Raw genomic sequence first — 17945 nt, forward strand, 5'->3', positions numbered from 1 at the left:
CGTCGAGCCAGACACATGGTCACACTCATCATGTAGTACTATAACGATATGTGCACCGCCATGGTGATGACCGCGTTGTGCCACGCAGCGACTCTTGATCAATGCAGCCCTGTACAGTCTTCGCTTCACCGTATTCCGCGTATTCAGTAACCGAGATGAAATGCCATCACCCATAGCAGCATCAATACGACATCAAGACCATGCGATGCAACCACGACCTTGGTCCAGCAGCCTCTATCGACGTACTTTGCGAGATGTGTTGTTCTCTAAACGTTACCACCACCCATGTCGTTGCACACTTCCAAAGTTTCAGCACGGTCCGTACATCCCCCGCAAACTCCAAGCGCTTTTATCACTCCCCCGCTTCGCCAATCGTTCCAGGTATCTTCGTCGGTCCGAAACGCAAATTACGAGTTACTCGTTCGAGGCAAGCGGTGTCAATCTACCGTTGACACAATGCCGGATATCAGTTTCATTACATGTATCGTATGCTGTGGAACTTTGCAAGCCTGTACCGTTCAGCACTTGGAGCAAAGTGCGCAATACGAGCATGGATTGGCTATATCTCCATCAGACCTGAGCAAGTGACAGCTTTCCAGAGCAGCACCATACGAAAGGTCTGTATCTTGATACATAGTCTCTCGCTTTAGCGTATATAACGAATACATGGCTGCTTCTAACGCATCAACATACATCGCATGTTTCCTGTCTTCGAGAGAACGAACGATTAACTACATCCTCTACCCACATTGTACCGAATTTTTTCTCCCTCGTGGTAAGGCCGTGTCAATCAGAGCATAATACTCTGCCTTTTGGGTAGCTTCAGCGCACACGGTCAACCAGCACAATCTTCGTCAAACTGTACTAACCCACACTACATGTATCCTCCCTCACAGTGTCTCAGCAACAATCATCGGCCCAGCAACCTCATCTCTCTTCTCCTTCCCACAGAGCTCCTCCACAATGGTAAGCGCGAAAAGTATTGCAGTCCCTGGTCCCCGACTCGTAATGATATTTTGATCAACCACGACTCTTTCCTCAGAATACTGCCATCCAGCCTGCACCACCTCGTCCTTTACGCTCGGATGACTAGTAACCGTCGTCGTGACCTTCCTTGTACCATCATCCCTCTTATGCGCGGCAACAAGCGCCGTCGTTGCGGCGCAAATCGCTGCAACCCATTTCGCCCTCTTTCGAAACTCGTTGATAAGATCCAAGACGGTATTGTCTCCGCAAAAAGTCTTTGCTCCTGGTGCGCCACCGGGCAGTATCAACACGTCATAGAGCTCATGCGCATCTACCGAAATGGATGAGAGTTCTGGGTAATCGGGCACGATGCGGATGTTGCGTGATAGGCTAACACATGATGTTATTTTACTTCCAGTCACGCCCCGGAAACAACAAAGAGAAGGGTAAAAAAGTGTTTGGAGGTGAGACCACGGTTACCAAACATGAGACAACACCTTTCCGTCATTCTCAAGCGCGAATACGGGAGGACGACTAGAGAACGAATGAGGGCAAGGGGTTGTAGGAACTTACTGTGCGTAACTCTTGTTCTTGAGGGATACACCAGCTGATTTTACTTCGAAACCAGCTCGGGTCAGGACTGCCATGAGCATCAGTATGAACTACTACGTATTCGCTTCTTTTTGGACATCATTGAAGATAACTCTACCATGCTCGCGCACGGCTGTGAGAGGTGCCAGAGACAGTGCAACAGCTAGGCAGCAGTGCAGTTTTGTCAAGCTAGAACTTGGAACTGGTATGTCTTGAAGAGGACCCTATTGATTATGCTCGCCTGATTGGAAAGATCTGTGCAGCCTCATGCTGTAGGTTGGCGGACAACGTACCGTCGTAAGGCGTGACGAATTCAATCTCCTCAGATCCATCTGCAACCAGTATCAGAGCTCTCGGCATATCGTTCTTAGTTGCAAATACTAGAAGATTTACACGCTATTCGAAGTGCAATGGTAACAATCAGTTATGTGAAAGTATGTTGATGAGGGACAACGTCGAACATGTCTCCGCATTTTAGCCAAGTGTGACGTATGCTGAGGGGCTCGGAAACAGCATGTCGGGCATCCCTTTATAAACGTTTCCTGCGTGTTCCACTCTTAAAGAAATGAAAATGGACATCTCATTGCCTAATGTCCAAATCACCCACGTTTTATGTCACAAGACCAAAAGGCACCACATATGCACAGAAGAGTCATAAAAGATAGCATTGGCTCATCCCATCCTGTTCCCTCCAAGATTACGCCAGAACAATTCGGTCATCAAGGATATCACTAAAAAAGCACACCCATAGTCTCCGTATATACACGCCTCGTGCCTATGTGCTTTCCTTTGTGTATAATCAAAACGTTTGTGAGCGCCCACCTAGATTCGTTCCAGTACAGTAAAATTCGAGCGCCAAAAGCAGAGTCGAATTCAGCATCATGAAAGATGCGTAACCGCCTTATTCTATGCCTCTTCGCGGGTGTAATGGACAGACTAAAGAACCCCAGGATATCTCTCTTCTCTCGTCTCTCGTCTCTTCTCATAAGCTCATGCAATAAGAGAAGCAGAGGACCGCTCCAAAGGGCGCCGCTGGTACGAGTACCAAAGTATCTCCATTGACCAGGTATTAGAGAACGGGTTGATGATGCTGAGTAGCTTTCGTTGATGGAGCGCCCGTCTCCTCCATCTCAATCTGCTGGCCGGTGTCGGCTAAAAAAAGGCAAACAGGGTATGTCACAAAAAGAAAAAAGAACAGAACAGAGAAGGAAGCCAGACCGCGTCTATCGTTGCAAAGGGTAAATCTCGCATCGCGGAAAGGGTTTGAGGTATCAAAGGCGGGGTGTACAAAAAGGGCAGCAGATTGGCCTAGCATGACCATGCTCGAGATAGAGATAGAGAACTCCAAACACCAGTTACATCATGAAAGCAAAACAGACGTAGTGGTCGTTAATAAGCCACAAAGGGCCCCAAATCGGTTGTTCGGAATTGGTGGTGGATGGTAGCGGTGAAGAATGTGTGCAGGTATGCCGAGATCACAAGCTCATGGTTAACCATTCCTGTAAAACATTTGTTAGCATGTTACTATTTTGCTTCAGCACGGAATTACTTACCCATTCAGCAGGGCCAGATGATTGCAGGCCTTGGCCCATAGCACCCATAGGAAGGGCACCTAGATTCTGACCTGGGAAAGGACTGGGACTCGCAATCGCATTATCCTTCCTGCGCAACGTAGGCGCTCTTCCATTCGTGTCGTCCGCATCTGCCATCTCCAGCTCCTGTGACTCGGTTTTACTTGAACCGCGAACACGTTTCGGCGCAACAGGGACACCGCGAGTCTGAGACAAGTTCACAGAACTATTGGACTTGGGTGGACCGGGAGCTATTGGAACTACACCGCTCGGTTTCGTAGATGTCGGGGTGGTAGCATTGGACATGGTACCAGAAGCTCCGCCAGAGCCGGTGGATCTTGGAGACTCCGACTCAGCCGCTTTGTGGGACGTAGGCGTCGTCACCGGGGTATGCGCAATGGAGTTCTTTCGGGACGATTTCTTGGAAGATCGCGTGGATGTCGTGCCTACAGGTGCATTGCCGCTACCCCGATTGCGCTTTTTAATGACATCGGTTTTGAGCGACAAAGGCCGAACAACGCCGTGCAACTTCAAGAATAGACCGCATGCATTGCAAAGTGGGTGTCCCTCAGGGTTGCGCCGCCACAAAGGCGTCGTCTGGGTAAAGCAGTTGGTGCAGGTTGTGGGGGCACCGCCTTCTCCTTGCTTTGAGCCACCTGGACTTTGAGGTCGTGATGGGGCTGCAGAATTAAAGCCTGACTCTGGCGGCGAATTGGGCGACGAAACGAGGCCGTGCATGCCCTGGTGCAGCATTCCAGCAGCGTTAGGAGTTGAGCTAGTGCGGGGTATTTTCTGGCGTCGTGGATCGCTTCCTCGATTGCGTATGTCGCTTACAGAGGCAGCCGAGCCATGCGTCCGCCCAAGACTGCCCCCAGGGCTCCAGTGATCTTGCGGTGAGTGCACCATCTCGGTGCCGCCAATTGTGACAGTCTTGCGTGGGGGCCCGGCCGGATACCGCGCCTGCATGGGGTTGAACTGATTCGAAAGATTGGTTTCCCATTGGTAGCCGTTGTTGAAATCAAGTGACCCGTCCTCCATGTGCGAGTAATCTTGTGATGGCATGGTGCGGTCTGCAAACGCGCTGCCTTCATCATCTTCGGCGTCTGAGTCTGCGCCAAAGGTGAACATGTTCTCCTGACGTCCCATCTGCATCTCATGCTGTTGGCGCAACGGCAGGTGGTTGTGGAGCACTTGAGACGGATCTACGTGACTCGACTGGCCGAACGACGAGGCTGAGAATGGCAGTGAGGAGCTCGCGCTCGTCACAGGGCTGAAGACGGAGTCATTGCCACCGGGGTTGAAGATGAACTGGGGTTGCATGGAAGTCGACAGGTTGGAAGGTCGGTGAGGACCGTATGAGGCGCTGCCGTGTGTGTTGCGAATGTCCATGCCATTCCTGTCAAAGTACATCTGGTTGTCTTCGGGTATGGGTTGCGGAGTGGAGACGGTGGAGGGAAAAGCGGAGCTGGGTGGAGAGTAGTAGTCGGTGGAGTTGAGGGAGGAAGCCATGGAGTGTTGGTTGAACATGTTGGAGTTGAAGGCGTTGTGGCTCATGAGTGGCGAGCCGACAGGAGAGAAGCCGGAGAAGCTCTGCTGGTAGGGCCCTGCTGAATGTATGACGGGGTCCTGGTCGTGCATAGAGAAGGTGTCTATGGAGAAGGGGACCTGTGCCTGTGAGGCTGGGAAGGTGGGGGGCTGCATGGAGTGGCTGTCGAGCGAGTACTGGTGCAGGTCTTGCTCGGCCTGGGCATCGGTGGGTATCATGATGCTGTTGACAGGAGGGACCAGAGGAGAGGCTTCAGCGCGCCGCTTGGGAGGCTGATAAGACGTTAGTTGTGCTCTGTTGGGATGTGATAGGCAGAGAGATAAGGAACTCACTCGTCGCTCGTCGATGCTGGTCTTGCGGACGTGTCGCGGAACGTAGCCAAATTCATCCTCTCTGTGGATAGCAGGAGGCACTGAAGGGGCGGAGGCGCGGGCGAGGGAGAGATTATGGTCGTTGGCTAGATGCGGCTTTCTTATCGGTATCGCTGGGGCAGATGGATTAAATGGAGCCGCATCCTCATTCGACAATTCGGGCGACAGGCCTGCAGGACTGCCGACGGACGAGGGAAATATAAAATCGTCCAGGTTCATGGCGTCGTGGGGTGAGTTGGCCTGTACCTGTACCTGTACCTGCGCCTGCTGGTCTTGCGACTTCCTCAACTGCTGGGCGATGCCGCTGGGTGCGGATCTTGGCGGCGGTCTTGCACTCGAACTCGTTGGCGGCGGTGGCATCATTTCATTGTTTTGCGCATCCGGAGCGGGCCTATTCAGCAGAAATCACGGTTAGCTGAGCTGGTCGTTGACAAGACTCGCAGTGGTAGCGACGCAAAAGCAAATGGCGAAATGCGTACCCTTTATTGCGATCCATCTCGGCGCGCCGCATGTTCATGGCCATCATTCGCCATGTCAAGTTCTCCATGCGCTCTGCATTGGGCAGCTGCGTCTTTGCTCGCGAATACAGTTTCCAGATTTGCGTGCCCAGCGGATCGTTCTTCTGCAGTTCTTCTGGCGATTCAACGCTGGGCGTGCCCGCATCGTTGCCAAATGCTGGGAATATGGCATCCTGGAGCATGCCCCTCTTGGACGTGTCTTCGGCCGACTGTACCTCCATGGCGCCCGCTGCTGTTGCAAAGTCCATGGGTTTGCAGTCGGGGTGGTGCCCTCTTTGGTGGGCGGCAGTAATTGTGAGTGTGCCTCTCAAAGGAAGGCGATGATGTAGCTGGGTCGGCGCGTGCTCTGAATCGGATGGGCACACCCCACGTTAGCTGCGGACCTCAGCTGCAACCACAGCCGAAGTAGGCCCTGAGCGCTGGACAGGCAGACTGCGCGGCCGACGAGTGCAGTGCTAGTAATATTTGGTAGTCGCTGTGGTAGGCTTCCAGAAGCCCGTGTAATGTTTGCGTGTGGTTGTTGTACGAGTGCCAACACAACGGCCTGGTCACTGAATAGATATTGGAATGCCTCTGATGTCGCCCACGGGGAACAAGCCTCGAATTGTCGCGCTCCCGGGACCAGTGAGCGGCGCAATAATTGAATTGCAGCGATGCGGGCTCCAGCATACGACGGGCAGCCGGTGGCACTGGGTGGGTCGTGAGTCGTGACGCTGGGCCTTGGTGAGAAGAATGAGATGCAGTGTGTGGAGCGTTCGGCACCCACGCTGCCCCCACCACTCACTCTCGGACACCAATCACACGTGCAGCCAGAGGCCCATCCCTGGGCTATGCCTGGACGTGCAGCCTAGGGTCCTGTTTGGGGCGTTCCCTACCCTCCAAGTGCTCTCGCCCCCTCTCCACAGTGTCGTCAAATGCGCGACTCATAAAAGCAATACTCGCAAGCACACGACATGCCTACCTGACGCATTTGCTGCGACACGGGCCCGCTTAGGATACTACATGGAATGCGATTGACGGACGGCGGTTTGGCATCCTGGGCCGCACGGGAGAATGCTTGCCTTGCCGCTTAGCATGCACGCCCTTGTTCCTATCGAGACCGCCTGAACCGTGCTACCAGAATACTTGGGAACCCCGGACAGAGTCTCGGAGGCCAAAGTATGAGCGGGAAATTTATCGGACTGCTCTCATCCGGATGGGCACGAGTACACCACTCACAAGACACATGCCTGAGCTTGGAACACACACGACTACTCCTAGGCTCTCGGTGTTTTGATTCGAGAAGGACTAGAAGAACTACCTTACCAGCTGCACAGCGCTGATCCCAGGACGTCACTGTCCCTCGCCAATGTTCCCTCTTGACATGTTCTACTGCGCGACTACGACCCACCAACACCAGCCGGCAAAAGCTTACGCGAATAAATAGCCCGTCTCCATTGGCTCCTGTGCATTGCCTATCCGCTCCTTCTGACCGTCTACAGCGTCTAGCAACAAGCCGATTCTGTACGCCTACGCTACCTGTAGTCGGTCGAGGCAGTGGCTGCGGCTGTAATTTACAACACAGGGAAAGTGTGCCTCGCCTCCCGTCAACGAGAAGCATGTCAGCCGACTGCATGTAGCTTATACAGGAGCAGTAGTACCATGTCTTGTGACCACCGCCGAAGAAAAAAAAAAGGGCTTTCACCGCGTCTACACTTTCTACAACATCTCCATCGTTTACCCGACTGTGGAGTATGTCATCCGAATGGTGCCGAGCTCTATCGCGCTCGGCACTTCCTTTCCTAGATTTCCCGATAGCCTCACAATTTCAGGGTCTTTGTTTACCAGGTCCACAGCTATCGATGGGCTTGTGCGACAACGGATCCACCGCCCATAGCGCCAAAGCACGTGGTGGAGAGCGAACTGCGCTTCTAGTGGCATCCGACAACGCCTGCTGGTACCAAAAGATAAATCCCAAGTTACGGCGCGCTCAACAACAGCAACAATGCGGCTGACGCCGTTGGTAGCGGACGCTCCTTCCGACAGCGCATCCTTTAATGCTACCACAGTCCACTTGTTCACAACTTCACTCAAGTTAATGCCTAGGGGGCCTGAACAATAGCATCGTTCTGCGGTTCCGCAGTTGTATCCGTACGCCTGGTAGACACCAGGACACTGCAAGATCCAACGGTGACGCGGACGGTGGAGACGACCAAACTGTAAAGTCGAGAACAACATGCAGCTTGTAGGCCGCTGTCTTCGGCCTTACCTCTTCTTCTAGAACATATGCACATTGTGCTGCTCAAGATCTCGAACCATCTCTAGGGCCACACGGAGAGCAGGGAAGACTCGACGGGTTCGTCTTCTAGACGGAGTCTTGGATACACGCTATTCGACTGACAACTGACTACGTTGCACGCTTCACTAGCAACGACAGGTCTCAACGATCTCGAGACGACTTATGCGGTACGTGTGGATCGGACGCGCCGTTGCTATCTCCGTCTCTCTCGCTCTCGGTCCCTTCAATTTCCCAAACGAACGTCAGGTTTAGCCGCGAACTGTCGTCCCTAATATCACCTTGCATGGTACTGGTAATTGGTGGACTCACTTCATGCAGCATATTGCTTTTCAGGTCGAACTGCTTGTACCCACCGGGCTACCCACCAAAGTAAAGGGTCCAGGGAGATGTTGATCTACCCACTCGCGACCGTGGCATCATGGCATTACTTCGGGCTGAGATTCATCTAGTACCAGCCGCAAACACCAATGTTTGGTGTTGCGCGTCCGCTAACCTGGAAACGATCGGCTAGATCCCTGTTGACCAAATCGGTGGAGTTTCACATGTCAAAAGCCGAAGGACAAGAAGGTACGAACATACGTTTACAATTCATCCAGTGATTATGCATCTGCTGCAAAGGATTAAGATGCCACTAGGTACTTACTCATCAATGACAGAACCACCATGCATAGACAAGGTTCACCAGATATTGAGCAGCAGTACAACCCCACGCTCGTTGCCCCAGAGAGTTAAGCGGCCTAAGCTGTGATTCCCTGTCTCATGCAAGCCCCAAAAGCCACTTGCATCTGACTTGCATGCAGCGCAATACAGCAAGGATGTGGAGCCTAGACGCTTTGCTAAACCCGACTCAATCCGCCCTAACCTCGCTTGTCGCCGCATTGCCGACTTGGGCCACGCTACAGACGCAGATGTCGTTCAACACACTTGCAATTTTACCATGCTATTCTGCTTTCTGTGGTCTTTGGCTTTATCCTGATTTTTCAGCGCGCGACGAAGCGACGATGGTCCGATGTCGCTATGCGTTCCGCCCGTCTCTAGTGTTTCATTTGTCTCCATGGAACCGCGGAAATGTCCGTTACCAAAGCACGCAATATCCGATTGCATGCAGTATCCTCAAATACCAAAATCCACAACAAACGCGGAACTACCCAACCGCCCGACCCGCTAGCAATGCAACAACACAGCCCCCCCTCCCCCCATCGTCAGAAGCGACCAGGACGGATGCACATCTTTTTTGGTCGAGTTGAAACATTGGCTGCTGGTAGGGCAAGGTTGTGGTAGCATGTCCCTACTTGATACGAAAACGCGGGATGCCCGTGGGGGTCCGTGTACGTGATTCATTTAGACGTGATATATTCGATAAAATTCGGGGGAAATTTCCTGGACGGTGCCCCTCAAGACCGCTCTTGGGAAAGACCGACTGCGACGATCCACAGTTGGGCATACAACGGTTGGCCATCGAGGAAACGGGGCGATCTGGGTAAGAAGTGGGAGATAACGGACGGGAAAGGGTCCTGCTCGTGTGCATGCTTCCGTGATCTACTTGTCGCTGACGCGGAGGGCTCGCGTGCGCAAGTTCTGTTTCTGTGTATAGTACGTACCGGCCGGCGCTGGTTCCATGTTAGGTCAGCCTTGGTCAGCACAGCACAGCGACTGCATGTCACTCCAAGGTATTGTAGCGATAAAGGCCTTTTCGGAGCCGATGTCAAACGGATGGAATGACGTCTGACGGCGGTACTCGCCGGTCTTGGGCCGTTGTAAAGTGCTCGGCGAACATGGATAGCGAGGTGTTGCGTGGCTCGGCGAACGGCGTGAATGTGTGAATAGCCTCATGCTTGAGGTCGGAGACCGTAACGAGGTCGAATGACTGAACAATCGAGGGCAATCCCAGGCCCCCGCTAATCCCTCATCAGCCTCCCATCGTCATCACAGCCATCCATCATCTATCCATCCATCCCAGGTAGACAAGGTCTTATTCGAGGCATCCAGCCTTGGCGTTCCAAGTGTGAGAGGGAAGATGAGCGGAGCGGAATGGAGTCGACCGAGAATCCAGGCACAGAGAACCAACGTAAACTGTTTCCAACCTCACAACAAAGGAGGACCACGACCCCTACTTAAGCACACGCTCAGACAAAACGCATGGATAGGAGCAGCGGTACGCCGCGGTGAGACCATCCCTCGTTATCATTGCGCGATTGATAGCGCCACTCTTAGTGGTCATCACGCACACACCCCCCTTTGAGCCTCACAAACTTTACATACGTCGAAACACACCGGGTAAGCCAATCAAGCCAATGGCATACGGGGGAGCGTAGCAACGTGATCTCTTTGGGTAGGCAAGTGTATGGCTGGCCTTCCTATCGTGGACGAAGGAGAGATAGTACTATCTCTCGGTGAAGACGCTTATCTGATGCAGGCACCGCACAGGAACAAGCATATACCTTTTTGCGGAGGGCAGATCATTCGCTCAGGCTGCGGATAACGGATAGACGGGGAGGCGCGGCGAATGGGAGCGCTTTCTGGAATGTCGCTTCAATCTTATGGTCCCCTTGGTCTGGGGATGTTGGGGTCGTGTTGGGGACACCGGAGATATCTGTGCGTTTTTTTGATATGAGATGCCTCGCCGTCGGCCAACTGAGCCGTCTGGGTGATTAGAGTGGTTGTTTTGAACGATTGTCAGGCACGTTGATCCGCAAGGGTCCCCGCATTATGATGGAGAAGTGACGAGAGGCTGGCAAGACTTATATCGAATTGCCGTATCTGAGTACATTGCTGGATATCTACACGGGCGCACAACCGTGCACCACGATGCGTCGCGTGTTTATGGCCAATGTACATGTCTTGTAGTGAGGCCTATCTCTGAGTATCATAGGTGCATCAGACGTGAGATTTGTTCCCGTTACCTGTCCCATTCGATTGCTTGCCGACAAGGATGCTGTATCTTCCTCGCGGACATGTTCCCTTCCTATCTCTTCCGCCATTATCGTTTCGTGCAGATAGTTTCGATGCATCTCCGCGGCGCGTTGTTTGCAGGATCGTATCGTGGTATCGCTCGAGGTGTTGGGGGGATATACTGCATAATCGCTCTGCAGCCTCACTTATCTCCCTCCCTCCCTTCCTTATCACTGCCTCCGCCCTTGACCGTCTCTTCACCCAAGACTTTGCTCGCTGCCATGAACCTACGGAGTTGTGTCAGTACTGAGGTTCATGTCTACCATTTCATTCCATCTCTCGTTGATAAACACGGTGTCGCAACTCACATGGCACCAGCATAGCCACCTAACCCACGCATGTCCTGCGCCTGGCCAGCCGTCATACGCATCAGGCTCTCCAGATCCGACATATTCGCCGTCAACTGCGCGAGTTGCGCTTGTAGGTGTGAGAGCTGGCGTGGTTTCTGCGACGGAACAGTGCTGAGGCGCGAACCGCCGGCCGGGGTGTGGGAGCGCGGTATACCCGACATAGTGGTGATGCGATCGTTCCCTTGACGAGGGCCTTGGTTCGAGCTTGGAAGACGTCACCCGTTCCAGAGGGTGCTGTTTGTTTGTGTCGTGTTGTTGTGCTCGAGTGCATGTGGGGGCAGCGCGCCGGACTGACTTTCTTGGTGGGACTCCCGCGGCGAAAAGGCCTTGGCGGGTTGCGTTCGGAATCTCCACCAAAACTCGCCAACTTTTCCTGGGCCACCATCACCGTCACCGCAGCATGACGGCATCCCGCCATTGACACTTCGCTGTACCGAAACTACCCTCTTCTGGACTCTTACGAGATATGGCGACCCTTCAGACTGTCCGTCGATGGATCATGACGGGTGCTGTCGCCACTATTACAATCACTGGGACTATCTATGGTGCGGGATTGAAAGGACAGCAAGACGTCAAGCAGGTATGTTTAGCAATCACTATCCTATCTTCACATACTGAAATCCATGCCTGTAGCAAAAACGACAAATCCTCCAAGCCACACCGGAAGAACGAATCGCACAGCTCGAAGTCGCGCGCGCCGAATTAGTGGTCAAGAAAAACGAGATGGAAAGGAAGATGGGTCAGATTGCTGCGCGGAGGAGGGCGAAAGAGGAGGCGCTGAAGAATGAGAAATGAGATGGCAGACAAGAAAGGAGAGAATTGAGAGATAAGAGATGGAAATATAAGGGTATGCTAGCAAGAGCGTTGATCGCCCAACCACACCAGAACAATGACCGGAGAATCAGGAGGTACCGCAAAGAGGATCACACCATCGAACACTGGCATACTACGCAGTATGTCTCTCGGCAAATCATGTCACCTCGCCCTCTGCTGCATGACTCAACATCAACCTAAAATCCTCTGCGCAACTCGAAACGAAGAGCCGACGTCCTGACACCCATTTCGATCACCGCATACGACTCTGCACAAGAGCGCCACCTTTTCCCAACCTCGCTGTAACCGCTTTATAAAAAAAAGTCGCTCTGCTCCGAGTAAGGTATGTTAAACAAAGGCTATACCATCTCTTTCGCGGGAGTCATGGTCAATGTCGATCTGTGTGGGACCCTCCACTTCCTCCACAACGCTTCCGGGCCCCGGTTCTATCCCGTCTCCCGTCTTCGATTGAACGACCCTGTAGTTGCAGAAAAAGTTGCCTTGCGGTACTCTACACACCCGTCAAGGGTCTAGTCTAAGGTCGCGCGAGGAGGTTGTGATCATAGGGCGTTTCTCGCCGGTCGCTTGTCACCGAGATGGTGGACAAAACATTCAAGACAACGTCGATCTGGAGAAAGGTGTACATGGCTTTTAAATTGATCTGTACAGTGACAATGGACCACTTGCACAGGAATAGTCGCTACTGGGGAGTCTGAACGTCACTTGTGTCCGTCACCGGTGCATGAACGTTTCTCTGCAATGCGATCATCATCATCATCATCATCTTCATCTTCATCATCTTCAACATCATCGATCGGCCTCCATGATGCATTGTGTTCTAATGCTATCGATCACATCGATGTCCCTACGAGAAACCATGATTGGCCTCGTTCTCGAATGAACATCAACTTGTTGCATGGTACGAAACGGTTACATGCGTGGTACTCTACTACATACAAATCTTGTAATAGATCTTTTGGTCCATAATGCTCGTCCACCACCATTGGGATGTATGGCAGTTATTACAGGTGTTGAGGAACCAAGCATCACAGGTCAGATAAAGAAAACATGCGGTACACAGCCATTTCTCTTTAAAATAACCGGATTTTCCTTAACCATTCTACACACTGTATAGGAATCCACTCCCTACACACACACACACCTCTTGATTTCTAGGACGTTTCAATCGAGTACATGACCTAAACACATCTTGAGGTTGAGGAGCCATGTCTTCTCTTCGACCGCATACTAAACCGCATGTCACTAAGTTATGCCCTCGTTGGCTGAGCCCCTTAGAATAGGGGTTTGGAGTCCTTTAGAATTCTCCTAGCTAGACTTCTTCTCATGGTTATTAGGGAGTTCGATGTTACAAATACGATGAGAATCCAACTACGATGAGAATCCAACTACTCCTGCCACTTCGTCATGCACCTTGTCGACGCTAAATCGCCCCCATGGTACTGCTTTAGAATGGGCGCCTAGTCTCGTAAAGAGGGGAGGGAGATGACGAGTGGTGAGTAATTTGAGAACACGGTGGGAGTTGATTTTTCCACGCTTTCAGCAGACAACAACTTGCTCCAGCAACTCGGAGTAAAGGACGAGAGAAAACATTAGAGGAAGAGAGAAAGCGAAAAAAAGAAACAGTTGGCAAGAACACACCTAACCCAACTCAACCCTGCACGCGCAATCTGCATCGCCTATATCTGGAAACAAGGCCACACGCAAGCTTCAGGTAAAAAGGACATCTATTCAACGACTGCTGCCCTCGACCTTGTGAGCGAAACGAAAATCTGAGCATGATGACCTGCATCTCCGCGTATTGCTAGTCACTCTTGGTGAATGGCACCGATCCATCTCACGTCAAGACAGTAGAAGGAACATGTTACAACCGGCGCAATATGAACGCAGTAGTAGTGTGCCCATAAGGAGCAGAGGATCCGTGCAATGGGTTGGGCAACCAAAGTAGCTAATTACCACGATTCCTTATTGCCGCAATAAAACTGTGAGAGAACATTACAGAGTGCGGGATCCGAGTTCTCACTCGTCTTGAAAGAGGTGAATGTCGTATGCCGTTTGCTTCAAGGATGGGTATATGTTACCGTCTAGGCTCCGTTGATTGACCCTGTGTCATGGAGCCGGAGATGGGGCTTGTACTACTTTGTGCTGTTCGAGTATGGCGTCCAGAATGCAGGGCTTTACTAAGGAGTCGTTCTTGGAGCATCTTGGGGATGCATGTGTGTGTGTGTGTGTGTGTGTGTGTTTCCATGTCAGACAGCGATCCAGGCATGATTAAGGATGAGATTAGGCTTTGCATCATGGGCGACTATGAAATCCCGGACCTCGGTCTTTCAGAGGATTGAATGAGGCTCTGAGAAGAGCTGGGAAACAGATTTCCATGTCCTCTCAGGTGAGGGGGCGAGATGAAGAGAGGGTAGAAATCTTTCCACCAACGATGCAATACGTGACACTTACCACCAGCCACAGAAGAGCAATTGACGATACATCATTTACTGCTAGCTCATTTCACACAGGCATATACGCAAACACAAGGACATTAGCTTGTTGAATCTGCTTGAATTGCACTCGTTACATCCAACAACCGCAACATCAGGGGTGTGTACATCTCCTCCCCTCACTCTCTGCTCCCACTTCGTCTGCGCACCAGCATCTACAATCTTATCCTATGCACCGCACTGCTATACATTAACGCCCAGATATATCAATCGACAGAAAAAAAAAAGGTATTCCTCATTCATCAGATATCGTCCCCAGTCCTTATTGCTCCTAAAGTATCCAACAGTATAGAACAATGCATTACAAAACAGGAAGAATAGGATTGAAAAGCCGCCCAGCAACTCCAATTCAGAAAGAAAAAAAAAGACACGGTCTTGAGATCTTGAACACCTTGACGAGGATGCTTTGTACAGGCGATGCGTAAAAGGGTAAACAAATGCCGTTGATATACAGAGGACGCGCCGTTTATGAGTGAGAAGGGTAAAGAGGTTTCTTGCTGACGCCACTACCACCGAAGGCGTATCGGGTATCGCTGAACGTAGGACGTGGTCGAAGCGAGCGACAAGCGGGCGTGTCTCGTTGTGGCGAAGGCGAAGACGTAAGATCCAAAATATAACGCCCCAGGCTCCATGCATATGCCTTGCGAAAAGGTCGAAAGAGATGCGAACAGTCTATAATTACGTGCTTTTGTGCGATCAATCAGAGAATCCAGTCTTGAGGGTCAGGGGGTATTTGTCGTCTGCCATGTGCCACATTAAGGTAGTCGACTCGACATAAATGGGTCTCGCTAAGAGAGTATAACAGATAACTGAAAGCCAGCAGTTTCTGTGCAGAAATCTGTACGTTCACTCCTTGCATCCGTCCATGAAGGAGTTCTTTGGCCAGTCGTACTTGGTAGATTTCCTGATTTCAGTTAGTATGCTGTATGCCAGCGTGTTTGGTGTGATGAAAACGTACCAGTCAGTGAGGTTGGGGTTCGCATAAGGCTCAGGGTGGTTCCTGATGTACTCTGTGGTCTCGTAACCCTCAGGGTCGCAAGTCATGATTTGAGCGTCCTCGGGTTGGTAGATGCGGATGTAGTCTATCCGCATGATAGCGGGAAGGTCATTGGCTTCAATATCCTCGATGTTGATGGCGGCGAAACTGTTTGACATTCCGAAGTTGGCAATGACGGACATGGGCTCTTCAGGAATGATTCGAGTACCGATGTTGCCGTTGGCACGTGTCGCTAATGCGTTCATGGTCCAGGTCTTGTCCTCTCCAACATACCACGTAATGAAACCCTCGTCACCAGTCTTGTATTCGAACGAATAAGTCTGGTACTGCTTGCCGTTGTACCAATCATTGTTCAGGTTGGTCAAGCCAGAAATAGCCTGTTGGAAAGGTCCACCCTTGTAAGCGTTCATTGTGGTGATGGAGGTATCGTAGAGCTCCATTTGTTCTGGCTGAATGTTAGCTTGGCTGAGAGAAACACGAGACTGGAAGCTCACCATAATCAGGCATGTACCAGGTGTCGAATGGAGCGGCTTGGAAAGACTGGGATACGACACCAATAGCGTTGCTCTCTCCAGGACCGAGGAAATGGACTGAACCTTCAAGGGCATCAATTTCAGGAGCGCTTCGTGATTTTCCAGGACTGGGATGATCTTCGCCCTTGCAGGTGCAAGCGGGCAACTTCATACCAGGCAAGTAGCTGAGACCGTCGTAAGAACTCTGGTTAGGTGTAATACCAACATCACAATCATCGTGGTAGCTGTATGGCCAGAGGCCTTCGGTAGAGGCCAAGTAACCGGGACGAGCCAGGTTGCCCATCGTCCAGAAACCAGGCCAGAAACCAGAAACATTACCACGACCGGGTAGTGAGATGGAAGCCTCCAGATGACCACCCTTGTAACAGAGCTTGTTCCACGACTGGATCATACCGGAACGGTAATCGAGGCCGTGGCTAGGTTCCTTGGTAAACTTCAAGGCGAGATAACCATCTTGAGTGAAGGCTTGGTCGGGATCGTACCACTGCGAAATGTCAGCTCTGGCCACTCAGAGCGGGCGCATCAAAACTTACCTCCAAATCCATAGTAGCACCGTACCAGATGTCAACAGCCTGGAAAAATGGGTCGTCACCATCATAAAAGGTGCGACCGGGGGTGTTGAATTCGTCTGAGAAGACGAGAACTTGCTTCTCGCCATTGTAAGATGTTCGCGTCTTGACCTCGTCGGGGGTGTCCGGATCGATGAGACCTCTCCGGATGTTGGTCAGTAGCGGCTCGGTTTGCTTGCCTTCTATACAAAGAGGGTTATCAGTGCAAGGGCCTCTCTCGGGCTTCGTGATGTCCTCGACGAAGGTGCTGGTATTTGTTAGTGCGATAGCAAACAAAAGGGGCACGCAAAGACGTACAGAATTGGATAACCGATGAACAGCATGAGCAGACCCAGCGCGAGGATGGCCAAGCCACCAAGATTGACTATACCTCTCCTCGTAAAGATGTCGCAGTCTCTCTTGTCCTTCTCGTTGGGGTCGGGATTATGCAGGTAGTCGTCCTTCTCCACATCTTCTGGGAATAGCAACAGACCGGCGGACGGGTGAATGTTGAACTTCTCAGACACGGTCTGGGTGTTCAAGTCTTCTTCACTGCCGGCGCGCGACGGGGCTCGGGAGTCGTCAAAAGGTGAAGCAAATGGTCCTCCTGTCATGTCTGAACTCCAACTTGTCCGCCGCGAAGAGTAGCCAGAGGGCGACTGCATGGGCGATTCGTCGCGGTAGGAGCGCGTGCGCATCTTCTGAGGCGGCAGCAGCATCTCGGCCGACTCTGCAATGGCTGCATCGCTGTATACATGGGGCGATCGGATGCCAGGACTTTGGCTTGGTGCAGTACCGGGACGAGTTGGTTGGGTCAAGGAGCGGGCTGAATTTGTTCGTGCGGTGCTCGGTCGCACGGCAGGCGGCGGCGAGTTATCGTCGGTGGTAGGCTCGTGAGAGCCCGAGTTGAGGCGGAGATGGGGAGGCCCACTTCCCCTAGGCGATTGCGGCATCATGGTGCGAGGGAGCGTATGCGGTAGGGTTGGCGATGTGTTGCGATATGTTGCGATGTGCTGCGACTTTAGATGGCAGGGCGATAGGAGGCGTATTCGTCAAGGTCGTTATGCAGGTGAAAACGAGTGTTGTGGTAACCTGCAGGCAAGGGATGAAGCTAGTAGGAAAACCACGAATGCGAAGTACCCTAAACCCTATCGCTATCACTGCTGATTGTCGGGGAGCAGGAAAGAGGGCGGCGTGCAGAACGTGAGGAAAGTTGGGGAGGTCGAGGTTCAAGGGGAGGTGAATCGATGGCTCCTGGCCCAAACGGGGGGCGCCCGGGATAAGGGACTTGGCAGGGCAGGCGGTCTTCAATGGCAGCAGGCGCGAATGAGTGATGACGCACGACTCGACTGGACTCGACTAGCAAGGACGCAGATGTTGGAATGCGATGGGCAGCGA

General features: G+C 52.1%; 4 protein-coding genes across 4 annotated transcripts; 1 reads left to right on the plus strand and 3 right to left on the minus strand.

Moving 5' to 3' along the window:
* Window positions 1-3032: 3032 nt before the first annotated feature.
* AA0111_g9642 (Nitrogen regulatory protein) lies at window positions 3033-5811 on the minus strand (the record flags this gene model as incomplete). The annotated part of the gene is made up of 4 exons (XM_028656223.1): window positions 3033-3056; window positions 3111-4946; window positions 5007-5436; window positions 5525-5811. 4 exons carry the CDS (start codon window positions 5809-5811, stop codon window positions 3033-3035), a joined length of 2577 nt encoding a protein of 858 aa, XP_028502755.1.
* Window positions 5812-10935: 5124 nt separating this feature from the next.
* On the minus strand, window positions 10936-11304 carry AA0111_g9643 (hypothetical protein; the record flags this gene model as incomplete). The annotated part of the gene is made up of 2 exons (XM_028656224.1): window positions 10936-11020; window positions 11102-11304. The coding sequence occupies 2 exons, from the start codon at window positions 11302-11304 to the stop codon at window positions 10936-10938; spliced, it is 288 nt and encodes a 95-aa protein (XP_028502754.1).
* Window positions 11305-11609: 305 nt separating this feature from the next.
* Window positions 11610-11938, plus strand: AA0111_g9644 (hypothetical protein; the record flags this gene model as incomplete). The annotated part of the gene is made up of 2 exons (XM_028656225.1): window positions 11610-11723; window positions 11777-11938. The coding sequence occupies 2 exons, from the start codon at window positions 11610-11612 to the stop codon at window positions 11936-11938; spliced, it is 276 nt and encodes a 91-aa protein (XP_028502827.1).
* A 3377-nt stretch (window positions 11939-15315) lies between these two features.
* Window positions 15316-17503, minus strand: AA0111_g9645 (putative beta-glucan synthesis-associated protein; the record flags this gene model as incomplete). Its single annotated transcript, XM_028656226.1, has 5 exons — window positions 15316-15373; window positions 15428-15911; window positions 15961-16483; window positions 16533-16815; window positions 16866-17503. The coding sequence occupies 5 exons, from the start codon at window positions 17501-17503 to the stop codon at window positions 15316-15318; spliced, it is 1986 nt and encodes a 661-aa protein (XP_028502845.1).
* Window positions 17504-17945: the final 442 nt, after the last annotated feature.

This window comes from Alternaria arborescens (genome assembly GCF_004154835.1).
Source record: "Alternaria arborescens strain FERA 675 chromosome Unknown contig_28, whole genome shotgun sequence".
Classification (NCBI taxonomy): Eukaryota; Fungi; Ascomycota; class Dothideomycetes; order Pleosporales; family Pleosporaceae; genus Alternaria; species Alternaria arborescens.